General features: G+C 35.0%; 1 protein-coding gene across 2 annotated transcripts; it reads left to right on the forward strand.

Moving 5' to 3' along the window:
• Nucleotides 1-24,645, forward strand: LOC129265502 (scavenger receptor class B member 1-like). Of its 2 annotated transcripts, none has more exons than XM_064101947.1 (12): nucleotides 1-591; nucleotides 9,034-9,191; nucleotides 10,613-10,754; nucleotides 11,014-11,244; nucleotides 11,883-12,024; nucleotides 16,095-16,164; nucleotides 17,735-17,916; nucleotides 19,416-19,534; nucleotides 19,917-19,990; nucleotides 21,255-21,306; nucleotides 22,084-22,272; nucleotides 22,783-24,645. In XM_064101947.1, exons 1-12 carry the CDS (start codon nucleotides 403-405, stop codon nucleotides 22,897-22,899), a joined length of 1,665 nt encoding a protein of 554 aa, XP_063958017.1. In that variant the 5' UTR covers nucleotides 1-402; the 3' UTR covers nucleotides 22,900-24,645. The 2 variants fall into 2 exon arrangements, with proteins under 2 accessions (XP_063958017.1, XP_063958018.1); XM_064101948.1 differs by lacking the exon at nucleotides 1-591 and adding an exon at nucleotides 2,453-2,923.
• Nucleotides 24,646-24,663: the final 18 nt, after the last annotated feature.

A 24,663-nucleotide genomic window follows, 5' to 3' on the forward strand; every position in this document is an offset into this window, starting at 1 on the left:
GTTAATAGACGTGTGATCACCGAGCAAGTAGGTTACTTATTTACTAGGTTTTGGGGTGATTTTAGATTTGAAGGAATCCAATGAGTTTATTAGAGTTGTGTCCATTCGTTCCAGTCTTTAGTAGTTCGAGGGATGAAGCTGTATTTATGAGCATCCCTTTTGACTCATAGCTGTCGCCGGAGCTTGATACTATTTACCCTAGTCTGCAGGCTGGTTTGCTGGACTAAGACCTTTTATTATTTGGAACATTAGGCAAAGTCAACTTTGTTTCCGTCTGTCTTCCAATAAGTCCCATTCTAAGGCCCGTAACATGGTTGTGACACTGCTGGTTCGTCTGTAATTCCCCATACAGAATCGAGCTGCCTTTCTCTGAATGGCTTCTATCTTCTGGGTATCCTTATAATGGGGAGCCCATGCAAGGGAGGCGTATTCCAGGATTGGTCTCACCAAAGTTTGGTGGGAAAGTCGTTTTATTTCCTTGGGAGCAGACCAGAAGTTCCTTCTCAGGAAACCGAGTACTCTGGAAGCTTTGGAGCAGACTTTGATGATCTGGGCGTCCCATCGCATCCTGTTATCCATGTCAACACCAAGGTAAGAGCATGTTGTAGTTTTTGGCCACAGAAGGTGTAATCTCTTTCTGCATATGTTTGTACTGCCTTGTATGGTATTTTCATGATGACACATTTGATTGAAAGACATGGCCCATTTATTCTGCCACTCTTCTAGTTTTGACAGATCGTCTTGGAGGACTTTAAAGTCATTAGAATTTGTGCCAGAAGTGTAAATGACGCAATCATCGGCGAACAGTCTTGTCGTTGACTAGGAGTCCATCAGGTAGATCATTGATACATGGCAACTCCTCAAGACTGTTTGGGAGCGTCCTTTGAGGTGTGGTGGGGTTCCCTTTAACTTCTGAGCACAAGTTACAACTGTATGTTTATTTCTGCATCCTTTGACATCACAAGAGACAAAAAAATAATAATCTATTGATTTTAAGGAGGAGGGGCTTAGCACACTGCAGACAAATGCAAGAAAAAATGAAGTAGAAAAATATTAAAATTATATGATGCAGATGAGACCCAACAGGTAATGAAATGGTGAAGAAAAGACTCATACATATTAATAGAAGATATTATGCATTTGCATGTCAAGGGAGCTTAAACATTAATCCATTATTAAATTTGTTTTCATCAACAATTTTTGTCACATAAGACGAGACACACAAAATGTAATATGAAATAAATTAAAACGATTATTATATTTTAAAGAGTAAGTCAGTCATTCCACGGGTGTAGATCGGGGGATGGGGGATACCCCCGCCCCCTCTTTTCGGAGAGGGGGTAGGGCATGTACAACCACCCCACCCCCCCCCCCCCCCACACACACACACACACACACACACTTTTCAAGACAGAAACAATATTTTGTTAAATCATCAAGTGATTAATACCACTGTTTATGCGTATAGATCTTTAAATGCAGTCAGAGTGTTTAAATTGGCCCAATTTTGCATTCTAAAAATGCGCTCAATCTATATAATCTTACATTTAGCTTATTGCAAAGGTTATATCAGCTGCATCATGAAAGAATGATTATAATACTTTCATTTATTGATCATAAACCAATCGAAACATCCTTTAATACACTGACGTGAATGTGTGTGTGTGGGGGGTCATGGGGGGTCATGTCCTAGTGTCTTTGTGGAAGCGGGGGATTGTACAAAAATACCGTATATTTCAATGAGTCACTGAGATCAGATGACATTGACCAAATCTTTGCCGCTAATGAAACTTAGAGGCAAGTTATATAGGACAGCAATATTTTCCACACATTACAATTGCATCCGTTTATAGGAGACTTTTAAATCATATTGATTCCATATCAATCTAATAAATATTTGAAATATGAATTTTGCTCAAAATTTTGAATCTCCCAAAGTCCCAATATAATCTTAAAGATTATTCCAAATCTTTCTTTTCTGCAATATTTTCTTTTAAGTTTGCATCATTGTGCTATTTCCACGTTTTGGGGAGTTTATAGTGTGGCCTGTGATGACTTATTTATGTCATAAGGCACCCTTAATCCCGATAATCATGATCCCATTTAGGTTTAATTCTCATCTCACCTTTTACCAGTGAGAAAATGATATTTCATTGAACAAATTCTGGACTGTTATATCCTTATTTGATCTTTTTATTTCTTTTTCCTTTTCTTCTAAAGTTTAGATCATTGCTAATTTACCCTATCGTCCTCTGTAATCTGCATATAATTTAAATCAACTGAAGCCACTTTTTTCAAGGCTCGCTCACACCGGATCAGAGACCAGTCCGCTCTGGTTTTGTTATCTTGCATTAAACGCAGAGGGTGCTTTTGGGGAGGGTGAGGGTGCTTGGGTGGGTGTGCATATAAAGCGGGAAATAAATGGAAGCTCAAATTTTGGGGCTGTGGGTGCAGAGCGAATTAAAGGAACCGCCCTCCCACGAAGTAGAACTCATTTGTAATAACAAATTAAAAAAACCAAAGATAGTTATGTGTATTTATACAATGATAGTGAAGTTATTGTGGCGGTCTGCTTTTGATAATGGATCAGTCCATTCTTATAGGGGATTAGCGTCATAATAAATGTGTTATCTCCAACTGATTGACCTTACTTGTAAACAAATCAACTTCATGAAATTCAACATTTTGAAAAATCAGGAGTCTTAGCATAAAACGGAGACTCTCGAAAGAGAAAACTCAGTATCAAGTATCGTTGGAACTCGTTAAGGTTTGATCTTAACAATCCAAGATGACTGAGGCTACATTCTCTCTTAAGAGGAAGATTCTCTATGGAATCCTCATGACTCTGTCCATAGGTCTCATTGTGTCAGGCTGTCTCATGCCGGTTTTAATGGATTCGATGTACAAGATAGTTATCGATTCGGTAAGCTAAACAGAAGCCATATTATGGATTTTTATTTTTACATTGTTTCATGAAGTGATAAATAATCACTTCATAGAATTTATACACCAAGCAAGGAGGTGCAACTTTTCATATTAAATGGTGCAAAATAATAGTGCAATACTGCACAGTAAGAACGCTGTATACACCGTTTACTATATTAATATTTTGATAGTTGATATTTCTATAGCGCCTTTTTTGCATCATCCCTGGTCAGCATAGGATATAAAAATGAGTTATTGTTTAATTGTTGAAAGCAAGTATTCACAGATTGAATATAAAATATCAAAATTAACTTTGTTGTTTAAGATTTTAAATGCTTGTTTAAACTGTTAAAGCACTACTGTTAAGTTCATAATATGATGATTTAAAATGAAAAAAAAAATAACTGTACATGGGAGTATCTTGTAGGGTGCAATTTGCGCCTTTTGAAAATCTAAATTTTGCAATTTTTTTTTAAGTGTAAATTTCTTATGAGTGCATTCAGTTGATAATCACTAAAATAATCACGAAATCACTAAATTTGTGTCAATCTCCTCTCCCCCCCCCCCCGCGAAAAAAATATGTACATTTATTTTTTATATATATATATATATATAACAAAATAATGCTGAAGATAATGCTTTGATTGCCAATAAATGTTTTATTGTTCACTCGAATTTTCGACGGTCCTCCGTTTTCTTCTGGGGAGTGTTTCATGAAAGGACTTGTCGGACATTTTATTCGACAAGTCAAATTTTATCGGACAGTTACCATAGTAACAATGCCTCTCAGTCAATCAAAATCAGGGAAAGATGTCAAACCTGACAACTTGTCGGACAAAAAAAGTTGAAACACTCCCCAGGAGTTTACAATGTGTGGTATCATATCAATCAGAGAGCGCATCCTCAGACAGATGCTGCTGCTATGATATGATGACTGGCTGAGGTTGCGCGCCTTTCACATTAATAAATCAACGGCAAACTGCATGGTTTTAGGCGAACTTGGAAGATTCAAATTAGAGAAATATATTGAGAATAGAATGATAAACTTCTGGTATGGATTAGTTCACAATAGTAAAACAGAAATGTCTAATATGATTTACGAGATTGTAAAGATACTTTATGATCAAGGTATATATCAGACAAGTTGGTTAACAAAGATAAAGCAAACTCTTGATAGATTGGGCATGGAATTTATTTGGCATTTCTGATTCCTCGAGCAGATATTGGGTAAAGCAAGCTGTAGATCTACGAATAAAGGATTCACAGTTGCAAAATTGGTTTACGTTCATAAACGAAAACTCTCAGTGTGTTAACTACAGAATATTTAAAGAAAATCTTCGTCTAGAAAGTTACCTCATTAATATGAATAAAAAAGATAGAATCACTTTTTGTAGATTTCGATGTGGAAATCATCGACTTCCTATTACCTCAGGAAGATATGAAAACCGTCAAAGAAACATGAGACTTTGTACATTATGCAACCTTCAATCAATTGGTGATGAATTTCACTATATATTCGTTTGTCCTTCTTTTGCTAAAGAAAGAAAGTTTCATCTTAAAAGATATTACACTGAAAGACCGAATACACTAAAAATGAATCAACTATTTAACTGTGAAAAACCAAAAATCCGTTCCAACCTTGTAAAATTTTGCAAGAAAATTATGCTTCGTTTCTAAATAAGTTATGCTCGAAATCCTATATTTTGAGCTGTTAATTGAATAGTGGTATAACAGCCAATGATATGCTGATGCCATTACTTGCCTTCTATTAGACAAATGTTTATGCTAATTATAATGTTAATAAGCTGGGGTTTTAAACTTTAATCAATCCATTATCTCAACTGTAGGCCTAATTATCAAATTTTTCTAAACTTTGCTACGCTCGAAATATAATATTTTGAGCTTTTTTTAAAGGCTGTGGTTTAATATCCAACGATGTTATGATGTCGTTACTATGATTTTTTATTTTTTTTTATCATATGTAAACTTTGATTATATTTTTGAAGCTTCAGGGTACTATTTCAACCGTAATTATACAATTATTTTTAATGCTAAAATTTTTATTCTTTTTAATTGATTTTTTTTTTCTAAATGTACTCTAAATGATTTGTAAATTACTTGATGAAATACTATTTATGATTTTGTACATTTGTATGATTGTTTCTTCAATACCCACTCTAGGGGTGACATGGGAATAAATGTCATTGTCATTGTCAATGACATATACTGTTTACACTTAATCGGCTTTTGGTTCTGAACCAAAAGCCGATTAAGTGTAAACACGGTAACATAAACAAATATAGTCATATAGTAACGCTTGTTTGTGATGATCATATATACGTAACAGTAAAGAAAATATTGCGCAATAACATTACTCGTTACGTAACAATAAGAAATTTAAGCGATTGGATGATAGAACGAAGATCAAATTGGTTCAGAGAAAATGATTCTCCCCCGAAAAATATATATATATCAAAGTAATCAGAAATTTCTTGTACATTATCAATAGTCATATCCCCTTTTTTTTATCTTAGAAGCTTTTTTCTTTTTTTTCGTGTTTATTTAAATAAGACGTCCTTTGACAAGGCGTTAATCTACACTTTGCCACTCTCGACCCAGGTGCTAAAGGGCGATTCCATGCTAGACAAATCAGCTATTTTCGCAACATTTTTCAACCTATTGTCCAAACAAACGAAGAACTTCAATTTGTTTTGTGGTAATAATAGAGTACTACTGGGTAGACATATGAAAAAATGACAACCAACAAAAATATGCTGTCCATGGGTAAATTAGAGGTGAAAATGTTGTGTGTCGTACGGGACATTTCTGAGTCGACACATATTTTCGCCCTTAATTCAGCCATAATCAAATATATTTTGTTGGTAATCAGTTTTTCACATGACTACCCACTATACCTTTATTATTTACCCAAAAAATAATTTTCATTGATCAAGCAATCAGCTAAGAGACTAGAAATTGTTGACAAAATGTCCCGTACGACTCGTACCGGTAGGATTTGAAAGTCATTTAGCTTGCCCAGTACTGTGTGCGCCTCACCGGCGACTGACTGGAATACTCCCCAGGGAGTGGAGGATGTGCACACAATGTGTGCGGGAATGACTGATTGAATCCGACGACCAGGGTAAATATCTGTAAAGCGCTTAGACACGTCGTTCCGATGTATTAAGCGATAAAAGCGGATTATTATTTACAAGACCTTAAAAATGTGTACTATCATAATTTCGTTAACGATGAATGTGTGGCGGCTATTGTGTTTTAAATAAAGAAGATGTGTGCGAGATTGTGCAAAGAAGATCAAGACTGCACAATTATTGTCATGTTGTATGATAAACAAGATCATCCATTTCATAAGCGGATTTGCATGCGTTTGAGACTTTTGAAAGTTGCCAAGTTGCACCCTCTCAATTTTCGCGTTGATACTTACCTCAAAGGATCCAAAATAATGTACAATTTCTAGTCTTGCTGCCATTGGCGGCGGAAGCCAAAAAATTTAGGGGGGGTCCACCTGAAATTTTGGGATGGAAAGAGGTAAAAAATTTCACAAGCAAATAAAAACAAAAAAAAGGTTACCAACCTAATTTTTAGGGGGAGAACACCAAACAAATTTAACAAGCAAAAAAAAAAAAAAGTTATCAACCAAAATTTTAGGGGGGACCACAAACATTTTAGGGGGGTCCACTTTAATTTAGGGGGGACACAGGAAACAAAATTGACAAGCAAAATAAAGGTTATCAATAAAAAAAATTAAGGGGGACCGTCCCCCACCTCAAACATCCGCCGCCTATGCTTGTTGCTGATTGCTTCCATATTACGCTTCTATTTCTGTGTGATAGAAAATACTGATACATTTCTAGAAAAGCTGTCGAAAGTATGTTTCTCAATTTGAACGAGATTCTCTTTTTTTTTTTTTTTTTTGGGGGGGGGGTTGATATCTTAGATGGTCTAATTAGTCTCCCCGAGCAGATGTCTCGCCCACCACCCCCACCAGAGGTGAAGGCGAGACTAAAAGATCCAAATGTCGTCCGTCCGTCGATCCGTCGTTCGTCCGTCCGTCACAAACATTATGACATATATAACTCCACAACCGTTGGTCACTTTTCAACCAAACTTTGATGATAGATGACCTGCATGTATATGCTGCAGTCAGAGGTCATATGGTAAGGTCAAAGGTAATTTTCAGGTTAATGTTAAAGTTTATACGTGCAAGACTCTCTTATGACACATAACTCCACAACCGTAAGTCGATCACTTTTCAACAAAACTTGCATGGACGGTAGATGACCTGCATGTATATGCTGCAGTCAGAGGTCATATGGTAAGGTCAAAGGTCATTTTCAGGTCAACGTTAAAGTTTACGTGCAATTAAGACTCTCCTATGACACACAACTCCGCAGCCGCAAGTCACTTTTCACCCAAACTTGGGTTGTACTTAAAGACCTGCATATCATGGCGCTTTCAGAGGTCACATTGTAAGGTCAAAGGTCATTTTGAGGTCATGAATTGTTATGACATAAATCCGCAACTGTAAGTCACTTTCGAAGCAAACTTGGGTTGTAGCTGTACTTAAGAGACCTGCATGCCATGTGTTCAGAGGTCACATGTTAAGGTCAAATGTCATTTTGAGGTCAACATTAAAGTTTATGTGCAAGACTCTTATGACAAATGTTATTCCATCCCAGTTATTTTACAATGAACTTTTGATACAATTCTGTTGCGTGCCCTCGCAAATCACGATATTTCTGTTCACTTTCAAAAGTGACACAACATCGCTTATGCCTTAATTGTTGTAAATGGTGTGTGGAGCCGTGTTATGTGCAAACAACGGTATATGTGAAAAATTTCGCCGGGTTTTGTTCAAACAACGGAATTTGTGCAATCGCCACGCCGGGAAATGCGCAAATCTGTCAAAATTTATCAACGGCATCTGTTTTTTTTTTTTTAGTTTTTACTCTTCACGCTACTGCTGCAAAGAATCCTGTTCACAGTGGCGTACAGACCACAAAAAAGGAATCTAAAGAGAGAAGATTGAAATATATTATTCTCTGGATATCATGTAAAAATCTATCACAAAATTGAATTTTTGTATTGAAAAGGTCAAATTCTTGCTCGCTCGCAACTTGTTTTAAAAGATAAATTCTGCCCGATACGCAATATCTGGCCTTCTCAAAATAGTCGCCTCATTACACCATTACGCCTGTTCATATACCATCACTAGCGTACCTAAGGGGGGGGGGGGCAGACTGCCCCCCTGATGAGTCACAACTCATGCATGGGACGTATCCCTGCCCCCCTGACGAGTCACCTGAAGACCTTTCTTCTTTTTTTTTTGCTTGTCAAATTTTTTTTCTGGTAAGAAATCCTTTTTTCTTGGTTGAAGACCTTTTTTTTTTTTGCTTGTCAAATTTATTTGGGGACGAAATATCCTCCAAAAAATGTGCTCCCCTTCTGGAAAATCCTAGGTACGCCAGTGTATACCATGATATGACCGGGAAATTTTTGGCTCTTGCCCCCCTGGCCACCGACCCCTGTTACGCCGCTGATCACAATGATGATTCAAGATTCTCGTGTGAAGCTTAATTCGACCCGCCGGGAGATATTGAAATGCCTATTCTAAATCGGCATTCAACTCTTACATGTCCTCACACACAATGTAAACACTTTTTTTTCACTTCCTAGGAAGCATTCCAATGAGATTTTGCAAACTCTCACTGTAGGCATATTACACAAAGTCTTTCGTTTATGATCCTCCCGGCTACTCATTTAGCACTTAGATGTAAAGTGGCAAAGTATGGATTAACGCCTTGCCTAAGGATACTAGGCCGCGGTGTGATTCGTATGGAAGCCTAACTATAGGCCTAGTTCCAACCATATGTTACATCCCTTAGAAATTGTGTTGATGCTACGTTGAATTTAATTTCACTGTAGATTTTTTATCACCCCAAATTATTCCCCAGAACCCTTTCACGGCACGGCCTTTTTGAGGATATCACTACACTACGCTAAAATCAAAAGTTATACATGTCATAAAATGTTAATTTTTATGAGATTGATCATGAGTTTTATTTAAAAATTTCTCTTTTTTATCAGATGATGATCCTAGATGAAAGTTCAGTGGTGTATCAAGAATGGGCGCATCCAACATTACCAACGTTTTTATCCTATTACATCGTGGATATTCAAAATCCAGAAGAATACAAGAATGGAGCCAAGCCTATCATCGAAGATAAGGGACCATACGTCTACAAGTAAATATTTTATGAATTTTTATGTAAAGGTGTTAAAGTATGACATTTATGTCTGCTTTAAAGACGTTTTCCCTGCCATACACTGTAAAAAATATTGGGTAAAATTTTTACCACCACGAGGGTAATTATGTGTCCAACCAATTTTGGGCAGTATTTTACCCAATGCGGGAAGCATATTGTCCAGTAAAGTTAAATGGGCAAAATTTTCATAACACTGGATAAATAAATATGCCCAATGATGGTTGGACACATAATTACCCTTATGGAGCACTCTATTCTTATTTTAGAGTGTATTATCACAATGCTCAAATTGTGATATTATCTTCTTGCGTCTATCCTCTCTATTTTCTCCTCTCCTGTCCGCTTATCCGCCTTCCTACCGGTTATTTGTTCACGGCATCAATCACATTCTTCGTGCATTATATTCTTTCCAGGTTATTTTATATATTTTTTTCTCCTTTTATACACATCATTGAATCCAGTTTGCTTGAGTCCACGACGGCATGTGTTTATATCTACGTACAGCAGCACCCATCCATCTTCTCAGGGCATTCTCCCCTTTTTTCTTCTCTTTTTCTGGGGGGGGGGTGGGGTGGGGAAGGGTGGATATTTTTAGGACGGGTTGTTTTGTCCTTTATCAAACTTTATATTTTTGATAACTTTGTATTTATTTTGTGAGTATTTCCCTCTCATGTATTTATTTTTTTCTCATTTGATTATCTGTATTTATACTTTGTTATTGTGTTATTTGTTGTGTTATCTATTTTTTTGAGGGGCCCACATTGTACAAGCATTGCTTTTTAGTGGGTCCCCCCATTTCCATCTTAATTTAATTTCTATTGAAAAATAGTATACATATTTAAAACCTACAATGTGTTGCCCAAATTGTCTAAGTATTTTTTCACAACATATGTATCATTATTTTTTTTTTGCAACGGATACAAATATTTATGTTTATATATGGTATACAATTTGTTTTTGTTTGATGGAAGTGAAATAAATAAATTTGAATTTGAATTTGAATTTGATAAAGAAAGACCACTCGAAGAAACCATGACTGGTTATCCGTTAATAGTTAACAATGGGTGATTTTAAGTATGGTTTTGAAGTCTGGTGTTGGTGTTGTGACAACACCAATAAATGCATATTCTAAAAGAATCATATGACACATATTGTTTTATCCATGCCTATAAACACTTTAGTGGTCGTTTCATTGTTGTCTCTTTTTTGTCTGTCTGTCTGTCTCTCTTTTTCCCTCTCCCCCTCTTTATCTCTTCCTCCCTCCTTCCCCTACCTCCCTTGTGAACCCACACTTTCTTTTTATCTTTCTATATTTCTTTATTAAATTAATTATTAATTTATTTAATTACTTATTCACTTATTTATTAATTCCTTTTTTTCACTATTCATTGTCTAAATAGGATGTTTGTAGACCGGAAAAACCTGACATTTCACGACAATGGGACTTTGACCTTCATGCCACATTATTTATATTTCTTTGAACCTGAGAAATCGGTCGGCCCAGAAACTGATCGCATCATCACCCCAAATATAATGTTGCTGGTAAGAGAGAAATAATAATACAAATAATTGTGTCATATCAACATCAAATATAAACATATATATATATAATTCGTGAAATAATGATGAACGTGTGTTTCCAAAGAACTCTTATCTTTACCTTATGCTGTATTTGTTTATGAATTGACATGATAACAAATATTCATTAACTTGATTGATATTCATTGTTGTCGTTGTTCTTATCATTACTCCTGTATCATCATTACTCCTGTATCATTATAATTTTTATCATTATTGACAGGCTTCTGTGTTTGCTGGTCGTAATGATTCAAACGAGACTAAGAGTGATATGAATGCTTTTCTCAATCTGATCGGAGGAGAAGTGACCCTAAATCTAACTATCGGGGAGCTCATGTGGGGCTACAGAAGACTGGGATGGGGTCCATTGAAGCGTTTTGTATCGACTGGCGAGTTTTGGGTACAAGAAAACGAGGAACAAAATGAGTGGATGAGACCAGGTTTTCTGTCGCCGGTAAATGAAAATCACTAATTTAGAATATCGCACTAAAGTATCTGGTCGTTTCTCAGAATAAATATATCATAGAGAATAATTTGTAACTTGTATCTCGACATGCTCAAGGTTTTTCAGAACATTTTGCTCCAAGATAACGAATATAGTTTGAGCCCTCAACAATTATGCACGGAGAAAGTCCATTGCACTTTGTTTCATACTGGATGAAGGTGATTTTCAAACCTTTTCTTTACTGAATATAATCATATGGGACTCCATATCAAATAATTTTATTTCTGAAGAAAATAAAATCTCAACACGCAACTTGCTTGTGATCGGCTCCAATCCACGTGAGATATGATATGGGTTGGACAATTTAAAGAGCTTATTATGTAGATTCCAGTAAATTACAATTTTGAATAGGATGGTCGGTAAAAGGCAAGATAAAAATAAAATGGTATGATTGCAGGAACATAAGGAAACTAAAAGCCATCAACCCATATCTAATTATTATCAAACAAAACTTGAATACGTAAATTTAGATAACACAATGTAATAAACGGTGAATTCTGTGGTGATGAATATCCGCTACTAAACAATTTTGCTTTGCTTATCGAGAGTCACCTCTTGAAATGAAATAAAATCTCTCCTTTGTCCAGTTCAACGCAACTTTGCTCTACGAGTACAATGTTTTTGACGGTGTTGCTGATCAGAAACTTGTCAATGCAATCGATAATTACTGGGGTAAACCAACGACAGATTGGTGGTGGTCAGAAGAGGCCAATGATATCAGGGGAACAGGTATGTTCGTAATTTTGTTTTCATCTTCTTGATAGTTTTCTTTGTGCGTTGAGAACAAAAGTTTAATTTATCAATATCTTGTACCAGCATGGTTGAACATGGCTTATCGGGGTTTTTTCCGTTTCTGGCCATGAAAATGATTCCCTCCCACTTAACTCCTTAGAATCAGACCTCTTCGAGTGACGATGATGACCACGAAGAGTGTCCCTATTTCAGTAATATCCACTACTACTCTACTACTTCTAATATGATTTTTACTACAGCAACAACACAACTACTACTACTGCTACTACTACTACTACTATACTACTACCCTTCTACTCATGGGTGTCGATCGGTATTCTTGGTTGGGGGGGATGATTGACACAAATGTTCTTGTGGATGGGGATCTTTCAACATTACCCCCACTAAAATCACAAGTTAGGACATTTGGGAGTGGTTGATATGCATGGTGTTCTTGCAGTGGCGTACCGTGAGTCACGGCATTGGGGGGGGGTACCAGCAAAATTTTTGAGTCACTTAGTTTCGCGCGCTCAGTTGCCAGGTATATTGACCTAATAGGGACATTTCAAGGACAGTGCCATTAAACGGATATGTATCTCACTGCTCAAATAATGCGAGCGCGAAGCGCGAGTTGAAAATTTTTGATATGCAGACCAAAAAAGGACATTATAAGCAAATTTTTGTAATCATGATACATACCTGTCTCGCTAAACAAACAATGCGAGCGCGAAGCGCGAGCTGAAATTTTTGTAAATATTTACCCCAAACAAGGACATGTTAAGGACTGTATTTTAGGAATCCATTAAGAGTATACATATCTCACCATAGTCATCTAATGCGAGTGCAAAGCGCTTGCTGATTTTGCTACATCTAAACACATGAAGCACTTTTTGTAGTCATTGTAATCATGATAATACGCATCTCACTCATCAAATATTGCGAGCGCGAAGCGCGAGCTGAAAATCTAGGATATTCAGACCTGAAGAGGGGCATTCTAAGGCCTGTTTGTAAGAATTCACTATTAAAGACCATACGATACGTATTTCACTAAACAAATGTGATCGAAAATTTTTGATATTCAGATCAGAAAAAGGGACATTTTAAGGACTGATTTTTAGGAATTCATGAAGAGCAGTCATATCTCACCAATCTACTAGTGCGAACGTAAGCACGGACAGGAAATGTTTTATATTAACACCTTAAAATGGGGCAATCACTTTAAGTAGTCATGAAAAAGAACCATATGTCACTACATAAAACAATAATAAGTCGAAGTGCGAGGAAATATATTTGGTGTATATTGACTTAAAAACGTTAAACAGACAATGCGAGTACCGGGAACAATGAAGAAATCTAGGCCTGAGCAAAATAAAGTTATGAAAAAATGTTTCTTATGTATTATAACATAACATTATTATAATATAACATTATAATGAACAATAATTTCTTCATTCCCACTACGTTTCTCTTCCTTTCTCCTCTTCCCCGTTTTTTTTTTGGCCAGCCGATTGGGGGGCACGTGCCCCCATGCCCCCCCCCCCCCCCGTAGTTACGCCACTGTGTTCTTGGAAATTCTTTCATTATTGCAGTGTACTGTACTTATAATTTTTTTTTGAAAATTCAATTTGTGTTACAAGTAAGCCTATTCTAAACTCATACGAAAGAAAAACTGACAAAAATTGTCTGGACCATGTACAAAGTGATCTGTTTATTGGACATGATGTATACAACTTCTCTCTTAAATCTAACCCGACTGGCGATATCTTTTTTCTTCTTAATGCATGATGATAAAATGCAGATTCGGACAAATTAAGACTAGCACAAATTACAAACTGTGTGGCTTCTCGTGCGCCATCGGGCTTACTGTCATTCCTTAGACGATTTTAACCCTGGATTTTAACATGTTTTAAATGCTTTATAAGTGCATAAAACAAAAACAAACATAAAAACAATCAAAACTCAACTGTCATGTTATGATATTTCTCCAATATTTTCTTGAACCATCAGTGTGTAATATCAGCTAATATATGTGTTAAAATGAAATTTATGTACCGCATGAGTGTGCTCATATAGAATGCAAAACTGTCATCCCTTTCCAAACTCAAAAGAGATTTCTTTTTGCCAAAATAAGAAAGAGCCAATCAAGTTTAGTTATTCAAGTCCATAACAATAACAAGAATAACATGGGGAAAAAAATCTGATGTTCATATCCGAAGATACGCTTTAGAGAGAAATGAATGATTATTCTTTCTGAAACCATTAATTGATTTCACTTATTAAAAAATTGTAAAATATGATCATATTACCACTGGTGGGATGGAACACCCTATCAACAAAAGTTGTTTTTCGTCAGGGTCCTTTTATGTCATGTGTTAAAAAATATCATATACATAAACATTTCATTCTTTTTCATCTTGAACCTCCACCCATCTGTTTAAAAGTCCTGGAAAAGAATGTTTTTATTTAATAACAATATTCACGAATTGCAAGGGAAACAAACTGATTGATGGCATACTATAATCATCACTATAATCATCATGATCAAACCTTTACATTTTTTCATCATCATTATTATAAATTTTCTACCCTAAATTATTGGGGGGGATGATAATACAGGCCATCCCCCCCACTTGAAATATTGGGGGGGATATATCCCCCCCATCCCCCCCCGTGATCGACACCCATGCGTTCTACTCTACTACTACTACTACTTCTACTATTTCTACTACTGCTACTATACTACTACTACTAGTACTACTACTACAACTACTACTATTACTACTACTACTACTATTACTACTACTACTACTACTACTGCTACTACTACTACCTCTTCTAATACGTCTATGCTACTACTAGTAGTAATGGGCCTACTTCTTTCTAATAATACGATTACTATTACTGCTACTATTACTACTACCAATGCTACCACTATTACTACTATACTACTACTACAAATTTTGATAATAGTACTAGTATTTCTATTGCTAAACACTTGCATTCCCTGTTTTTCAATAATCGGGTATATATGTAATTTATCGCTTATGGGGCCTATCGTCATACTGATTTACTCTAGTTCATTACTGAGGTCAACTGTTTGCAATGCACTTGGACATTGTTGACGGTCTCCTGTTTTTCTTTTTATCTTACCCAATAACCTTTGGAAATATTTTATGTTGTTATTCTATAAAACTTCTTTAACAAAAAGTGGGTGATGTAAGTGCAAAATTCGCATTCGTAATATATAGCTATATTTGACTCCAGTTAATAGCTCAGATCAGTAATGTTTGCATAATAATTCCACTTAAGTACAAGGGGTCCTCTTATCTGATAAAACAACCTTTGGAAATATTCTTTAGTGATATTTCATAATTTCTTAATTGATAATTAGACAGTGATGTAAGTGCAAAATTTTCTCTTATACAACCTCGAATTTTGTTTAGTTAAGAAATGTGTAGACCTACCCTACATTAAGATGGAATTCAATTGCTTTTTAGTCAAATTAACTCCAACGAACCCTATGTAGAGTGTTTGAAACCATTTTCTTAAAATATTTGCTCTTAAATGATTAATTGAACTGAAACTAAAGTATATCAAGCAGATATCAGCATAGGGATCAAATTATCGAGATGTCAGGTCGATGGATTGATGTTTCATTGTATGTGGATGTTGTATGTGTGCGTATGTGAATTTGCGACGTGTAATAAGCGTCCTTAACGTGTAGTCAGCTCTTTATCTTTATAGTTCGGTATTTTTAGGAGTACGTGCAATGTGTGTGTTAAATATGTGTGTTGATAAAAGGGCGCATGAGGGTGTGAGATAGATGTGAGATTGTTTTGGTTAAGTGTGTGTGTGTTGCGTGTGAGCTAATGTACTCCATTAAAAAACAAAGTATGCATGTACATAAATATTGAAGGGTGGGGTGTGTGGGGTAAGTTTGGGTGAGTGTGTATGGATGTGCTATACCATTTCTATTTTCTATGATCTTACCTAGCATTATATTTTAAACTCTCCTCCATCAAGTCTAGGTCTACTTTGTATTAGATATTTTTTTTTATATCGATTAGATGGAACCATGTTTCACCCTTATGTGAAGAAAACCGAAGAACTTACCATGTTCAACCCTGAATATTGTAGGTAAGTAAGTTTTCTCTTGAAATTAATCTCCGAGAAAACATAAATGTTAAAGGGGACGTTCGCCCTGTTAAAAAGTTGACTGTAGAAATATCAGAAAGAAAATTAAAAATGATGTTGAAGGTTTTCCATTAAAGATTAAGTTATTAGAATTTAAAGTTTTTTATTTGTGACGCCATATACGAGAAACTATACCCCCATTATGTTATGTTATATAAAATGCAAAATATAAATTTCTAATGGTTCATGATGACTAAAACTTTTCTTCTTTCAGGAGTGGGAGTGAAATAATTTCTCTTTCATTGATTGTTGTAATTCATAAAACATGGGAAGCCTCTCGCATATGACGTCACAAAAAAAATAATAACTTCTTCAATCTTTTATGGATTTTCGTCAAACCTTCACCAATAGTTTTTACTATTTTTTCTCTCATTTTTACAACAATCTCTGGGTCAGGATGAAGTTCCCTTTTAATTGCTGCAGGTGTGCAAGTTGGTTATAATCTACCACTGAAGGATTGGATTGTGTTTACTATAATTTGTGTGTCTGATTTACTTACTTTATATCTCATGAAGATTTGGTTACGATCATATTTTTTTATTCTCCTGTCCTCTATGATAGAAACCAAAAAATAAATATATATATAAATAAATAAATGAATAAATAAATGAATGGATAAATAAATAAATAAATGATAAATAAATGTGAATTCAAACATCTTATTTTGAAATATTTTGTTTCAGATAAAAATTTTTTCATGGGATTTCTTATATCTATCAATAGCACGTGTTAAATGTGATCAATATAATTAATATTCTTAGATTAAATGAATATATGTCTTAATACAGTAACAACCACAGTTTGGTTACCGCATTATTTTGTCATCATGCAGTTTATAATCAGTTTATGTTGTATGTTTTACGTTTATTTATTTTAACTCGCAGTAGGCCTGTGAAATATGGGTCTGTAATTTGCTTGACAAATAGGAATGCCTTGAAACATCGACGGCAACAATCTAGTCTAGTCACCATAAAACTCCCATCTGTACATATACGCTCAAATGGCTTCATGTAATCTACTAAAGATGCAGAAGTAGGCCCTATGTCATTTTGAAATATGCACGGTTTAAAGTTTAGCAAAGCAATTTCTGTGCAGTATAATAGTGTATAATTAGGCCTGGGGTAAACCCGCACAATCGATGCGTTTTACCAACCCACTCCAAACACCTTTTTATTATAGGCCTATCAACGTTTAATGGTGAATCATTCGTATACACTCACATGTGTATTACGCCTAATATATGCATTCATGTTTTGAAACATGATTATTGATAGAAGGTCGCCAAACATAAGCATACATTTTGAACAAAAGCCGAAAACCCGAAAGCAAGCAGACTTTTCCCTACAAAGCAACGGGTTTTCATGAATAAACAATGACTAGCTTTCACGTCCAGCCACCAGGGTCCTGCATGGGATACAAACGGCATCCATTTAGTTTGACGACAATCATGCTGTGTATATAGGCCTACCAATCTGAGTTGTAGTGTTAGTGATAATCTAATTTATAAATGCAGGTCTCTGGATTACGTTTACGAGAAGGACGTCAATTTCAGAGGTATTCCGCTGTTGAGGTTCAAGCTTGCCCCACACACGTGGTCTAATGCCACCGTTTATCCACCCAACGCGGGCTACTGCTCGGGTAATCCTGAATTGTGTGGCGTATCAGGATACATGAGGCAAGATCCATGTCGTCAAGGTACAAACAATTTTGACATTACAGGTTGATGGAGCGATGCCTCGAGGGGGGGGGGGGCAAAGGGGCGATGCTCCCTATGTTTCTTCAATAATTAATGAAAAATGAGGAGTAAAAAGCTTTTGCTCCTCTTTGTTCACTAGTTTAAATCCATAGGGGGTGGTCGCATCCTGCTCCCAAGATAGACCCTGGAGAAAGGACGAAACAAAAAACGACACAAATATTATTTTCATTTCTTTTGTGTGTCATTCTTAATCATTTATTTTTTTTCATCATAGAAGAAATACTGGTAAATAAACGCATCCCTGCTAGCTCTTTTTAATATATCTCCCTTCACTGTATGTACAATCTATCCTGGCTTGCATGTGGCGGTCACTGCAATTCTGTGTGTGTGGGTTGGTGGGTGTGTGTGTCTCTCTGTTTTAAGTATATTGAGAACACACAACCCAATTTCAAACTCAAAGATATAATGATAGAGAATATGAGACATGCTAGAGGGAGACTAAGAAATATAGTGCATTGAATCTGAATCTGAATTTAGACAGTAAAAGTATTTATTTATTTATTTATTTTGTTTTATTTATTTTATACTGCAGGGTAGGCCTGTTCAGTTTGTAAAACTGCTTTACAAAGGCACCCTGCAGTTTAAAATACATGTCAAGATAACTATGAACAACAACAACAACAAACAACATCAAAAATACAAAATACAAAATATCTAACGTCAGAAACAATTAACACCAAAATATAGAGTGGGAAGTGACAATTTAAACATACATAGCATTGTAAATCAATGGAATATCATTTCGCTCTTTATCAATTCGTATGAAAGGCTTTGCATAATTTTTTAAAACTAACAAGGAGGTACAAACTTGTAAATTTGAAGGAAGTGCATTAAATAATTTGGGTCCGACATATGCGAAAGATTTTCTTTTATGTTCAATTCTAGCTTTGGGAAGCTGAAGGGGGCATCGTAAAGAAAACCGTGTCCTGTATTTCACGGGCCGTTTACATACTAAAGGTTTTAAATAATTTGGAACTAAATCATTCATTATTTTATATACAAGAACACAATACTGATATTTTATACGCTGATCTACTGATTGCCACTTCAGTGACTGCAACAAAGAAATTTGTGATGTGCAATAGCTCAAAATTAGTAGTAGTATTGGACAGAAAGAGGACGTGCAAGTTTAAACCATGCATTTTATACACCTAATTTGTTTGTTGTATATTGATTGATGTGCACTATCATTACTTATTTATGGATTGAAAATGTTGTATTTATGACCATTTATGTGCAGTTTCCATTTTGTATGCGAAAATTAATTTTCTAGAATATAAAAAGAAATTGAAGTTGTTTAAGGTTGGGGACAAGCAACGGATAACAGTCAGTTTATCAAAATTGAAGCATGTGTCTCTTCATGGGCCATGGTCTTTTATGTCTTTATTGATATATCTCTGATATTTGCATATACATATTTGAATATTTAATCTTTCAGGTAGTCCATCAAGTATCTCGAATCCACATTTCTATGAAGGAGACCCTTCACTAATTAATGCCGTAGAGGGCTTGAATCCAGTCAAAGAACTTCATGAACACATTATGGACATTGAACCAGTGAGTAGTAGAAATAAGAATCTTTACTCTACATCAGATAGGCCTGTTTACCAAACTATTCTATTCAAATTTTCTGTATAATTTTGAATAAGTTCTTGCCTGTGCATGGCAACATAAAATCTTGCCAGAAGTGTGTCAGATATAGCATCGTTTATCATTATCCACATTTTGAGAATACCTTATTACTCGGTTGCCAAGAAAGAAACATCCATATATCTAAATATATCAATAAATGGGTGTACTTGTAGTACATTCTCTGCTAGATTGTAATTGTCTAAAACACAAACAAATACTGTATATCTCATTTCATTCTCATTTTAATGTTGTTTTACAGTTTATGGCGCTGTTTCAGAATCTTATTCATTTCGTTGGTTTTGTTTAGTTAATGGGAATGCCATATGTTTTGAAAGTCAGACTGCAGATTAACATGGAAACTACACAAGATGATTTAATTGAGTGAGTATATACCATCATAATTTCATTTTTTACATAACATTATTATCGTACTATATCCGATATCTGTCTAGCTTTGTTTAGTTTAATTTGTCTCAACCATGCCAACAGACAAGTTCGTATATAGTTACCTCATGTGCATTGACCTTTCCTTTCTTCCATAAACATAGGCAAAATTTCAAAGTAAGATGTTATATATGTACGCATGCCTGACATAGCAGGATGCAGAAATTTGATAGACCAGGTGAGAAAGAGCACTGTATACATAATGCATTTGCATCTTATTACAATGTATTTGGCCAACTGATCTATCTAATTATAAGCACAATTCAAAAGAATACATGAATAATCAAGACTTCAGACTTGGTGCTATGCCATTTGGGTTAGATTACCTTCTGACCAAGCACAGAATAGAACTACGAACTGGCTTATTCAACGTGTAGTGATTTTATGGTGATCGTTATTATCTGTTTTATCCATTGCATTTTTGTAAATTTCTTAATTCAACAGCTTATTTAGACTGATTTATCTTCCCCTCTCAATGAAGTGATCATATTTCATATCAGAAAAAATCGGAAATTGTGTACTAGAACTTTCGCCCCATCCATGATCTGAGCCGTGTAGCTTTATACAACAAAATGTTAATATATACAATTTTTGCCGAGGACCCGAATATTTTAATTATGACATTTTGATTGTAGGTTTTATCCACAAATCTTATATTTTTATCGCATCTTTTACGCAATATAATGTCTTATGATATAATCTTTCATTTTATGTGACAATAGATACAAGTTTTATTAACAATGAGGTTAAGATACCATATTCCAGTTCCGGAGAGATTTGTTGTAATCATTTGTCCTGTGATATAAAATAGAATCTGAATGCAGGATTTTAAAAGGCGGAAAATTAAATCCCATGTATATTTCATAAAGCGTAAACATATTTTAGTATTGTGTATCTATGACATGCGATCACCAAGACCATCATTCGTAATGACCCTGTGCTTTAAAAGGTTGAGAAACAGACAGATAATGATATAGGAAACATAAATATCGACGACTTCTCAATGCTAACTTGCACGATAAGACTTTTATTCCTTAATTACCTTCACTAAATTAATTTCTGATTTCATCTTATTCATTTGGTAAACGTGGTTACGTTCAGGGTTGTCATCTTGCACCGTTCGACATACAGAATAATTCTATTCGAAATAATATAAATTTCTTTAAAATCTTATGATTATGTTTTCGTTATATTCATACAGTGCAGTGAAAAACGTTCGGGAATTAACTCTACCTCTTGCGTGGTTTGAGCAGGTAAGAAAAATCATTCGTAGTCAGGCGAACATTTTCTTCATGATTTCAGGGTCCCAGTTAGTAATTAATTAGATTTATGCTGAAATAATGAGGATGATTTCAACAATCAGCCTTTCTTAACTTACTTACTCGGCTAAAATGTAAAAACAGATTCATTGTATAATACTGAGTTAGCCCTAGATAGACGTATATAATTTATATACCGATTGTCCCTGATGCGACAGAAAATGTTTATCTGTTTATTTAATTGAATTTAATTTAGGTAGATAAATTCGCGGTCATCAAAATGTTCAATAGTTCCAACTTCTTTTAATGCTCGATTCCGAGAGATATTTTGGATTTATAACACTAGCTCCCTTTATTTTCAAATGCTTTGAAATAATTCTGTAAAGTTTATAGGCCGACCTTATTACGAATAAAGCCGTGTTTTCAATGAAGTAGTAAACATTGAAGGACAAGCATCTCAGTTTCTGTACGAAAGTATACGTACTTCTTTCTCTGTTGATTAATGTTGTTAAAATATATTGAGGTCATATAGTTTAGAAAATTAAGATAAACTAACCCTAATCTATTGAAGAGGAGGAAATAATTAAAACAAATATCCATTAGCAAATTTGAAATCAAATGGGTTTTATGTTTAATATTATAACAATTGACATATTATTAACTCGCTTAAGTTTTTTGGAACCAAACCAAATGAATTCGATACATTTTAAAATATTTTTTCTTTACAAATAACAGAATGAAACGGAAGGATTTTTTTATATTTCAATACAGAGCGTAGAAGCAGACGACAAGATTGTCGACGATTACAATACCGGATTCGTCATGACGGCTAATATCGGTATCGCTGTGCAATGGTTATCGATTTGTTCCGGAATCATATTCTCCATCATTATCATCTTTGACAGTGTCAAGCGGCGGTCTGCTGAAAAAAGGGCTCATGAAATGTCAGAAAAGGATGAGGTAAGATCGTTTTTATTCTCTTTGAAAAAACGAAAAATAACTAAACTAAGCTAAATTATATTAAACCATAAAAAGAGAAGAAATTTAAATTATTGCTAGCGTAACGAGTGAGCGGTGTCAAAAGAAATTATATTTTGAGGTAAGAATTCAATGGAACTGTACATGATTTTAGTATAGGCCTAATTGATATTACTCCGTTCTTCTCGAATACAGCAGGCGATTCGCTTACTCAATTATTGACGATCCCTTATTCCTCGATTTACCAAAATATTGATATTTTCATGCTCCGATTGTCTATCATACAAAGAAAAATCATGCATACGAGATAACATGAGTATATAATATAACCAGGCCATCCCTCCCATTCTGTTCAACACTATCTTCATTATACATGATATAAGTATTTAACCCCTTAATAAAGATGCATCTTTGAGTTTTCGATTTCAATATTTACACAGATAATAAAAAATGCACCTTTACATTTTCTCTTTTCTGTAATATCTGTTTCAGATAAAAGATTCTGCTGTTTATAAAGCAAATGACGACATTGAAAATCACAAGGCACCGGTCACCTCATCTCACGAGTTAACCAAGACTGACTATACTAATCCAACATTCAGCACATAGTCGTAACCAGTAACAGTGTATAAAAACTTCTAACCCATAGTCATGTCCAATGCACTGGGAGCGGCGCGGGGAGGGTAGTCTGCTGTGCAAACCCTTCACTAGAGTTAAAGGTCTGAATGTGCAGCCTATTCATGCATTGTGTACTGAAGGCCCTCTCGAATTAAAACAGCAAGTTTTGTACGTGCTATGTGGAGACACACTTGCTGATCAAAGTTTCAATCAGGGTCTGTGCCTGCAGACTACGGGGAGGGGGCAGGGGTGCAACCAAGAGCAATAGTTTTTCAAGCAATAAAAAAAATAGAAGCGGAAAGATTTGAAAAGAAGATGAGGGTTTGGTATTGAATAGAGAGTTCCAACTTCCAAGTCATGTAACTCATTAAATTACCCTCTCTCATTTTCATGGAGAAAAGGGGTCACTAGGCCACCCCTTTCATTTGGATACAGCTTTGCGCTATACACCGAATATACAAATTGATTAACCACCATCTGATTTCATGTATCAATTAACGCTATTATTACTTTTTTTTTTGGGGGGGGGGTTATCGCAGAGGGATGTAACTACATTGAATACAGTCTTTATATTTGAATCTAATTTCTTGTTAAAAAGTTTTTAATAACAAGTTGGACTTGCACAGGATAACATTTGGACATCAGTACGCATGAAAGGAAAAGAAAGACAAGAGGTCCATGTTGTACATAATGTAGTACTGCTAAAGTGTAATATGAATGTATTCATATAAATTCAAACAGAAATATGTATCATAATTTAATAGATTTATTGATGATTTGTTTGATTTCCCTTCATTTTGCCCTTTTAGGGACGCACCATTAGATACCCAGGGGGTGGGGGCTGGAAGTTTGGGTTGATGTAATTTTTTTTTTCTTTCTTTTTTGAGCAAATTTTTTACCCTTACTCGATTGAGACAATTTTTTGTTTGCACCTTTCAGATGATTTGTCAGTGGACCAAGTTTTGTTTTTACTCTGATGGTGAGCCAATTTTTTTGGGGCTCATATAGCAAGTCAAGTTTGTTTTTAGAAAACTTCCAGCCCCCCCCCCTCCCGGATATCTAATGTTGCATCCCTTAAAAGGAAAATTCAACTCTCACAAAAAGTTTTTTCTAAATATACCAGAAAAAGTGATAAACAATACGAGGAAAACAGTGTGAGGAATATCCATCAAAGATTAAGAGAGTTATTAGAACTTCAAGTTTTTGATTTGTGACGGCATTTATGAGCAGCTGTCATATGATGTAATATAAAATGCATAACTTTAAAGTTTTTTAATTATTGGTGATGACTGAAATTAGTTTCTTTCTGGAGCGGGTGTGAAATGATTTGTCTCTTGTCTAAACTGAGTGAACAAAAAAAATAATAGCTGTTCGCATGTCACAAATCAAAAATCCTAATAGCCGTTTTTAATCTTTGAATAATTTTTTTCATACTATTACTTCACAATTATTTATTCTGCTATTTTTACAATATTTTCATCAGAGTGAGCTTTCCTTTGAGAATGTTTACCAGATTGATAGATATTTCCTTTGTTAAATCATTTGAATGATCAAAATCATTATATAATTTGATTAGATCTCAGTTTTTTTGCTCATAGCTCAGTTATTCGAAGCAACAAGAGAATTGTTTTGTGTTTGTTTGTTTGTTGTGTATTTATATGGAAGTTTTATTTATATTTCATAGGCCATGTGAATATAACAAATTTCGATTGCAATAAAGCATCTTTCTCTAACCCATTTCTGTTTGAAAATATA

This window comes from Lytechinus pictus, chromosome 7 (genome assembly GCF_037042905.1).
Source record: "Lytechinus pictus isolate F3 Inbred chromosome 7, Lp3.0, whole genome shotgun sequence".
Taxonomy (NCBI): domain Eukaryota; kingdom Metazoa; phylum Echinodermata; class Echinoidea; order Temnopleuroida; family Toxopneustidae; genus Lytechinus; species Lytechinus pictus.

What these genes read in the sequence shown, in the direction of transcription:
- LOC129265502 (XM_064101947.1), top strand. Translation starts at nt 403, where the DNA reads ATGGGGAGCCCATGCAAGGGAGGCGTATTCCAGGATTGGTCTCACCAA. An exon ending in AAGGGACCATACGTCTACAA is followed by an intron (nt 9,192 to 10,612) that starts GTAAATATTTTA and finishes TTGTCTAAATAG; the next exon opens with GATGTTTGTAGACCGGAAAA. An exon ending in GACCAGGTTTTCTGTCGCCG is followed by an intron (nt 11,245 to 11,882) that starts GTAAATGAAAAT and finishes TCCTTTGTCCAG; the next exon opens with TTCAACGCAACTTTGCTCTA.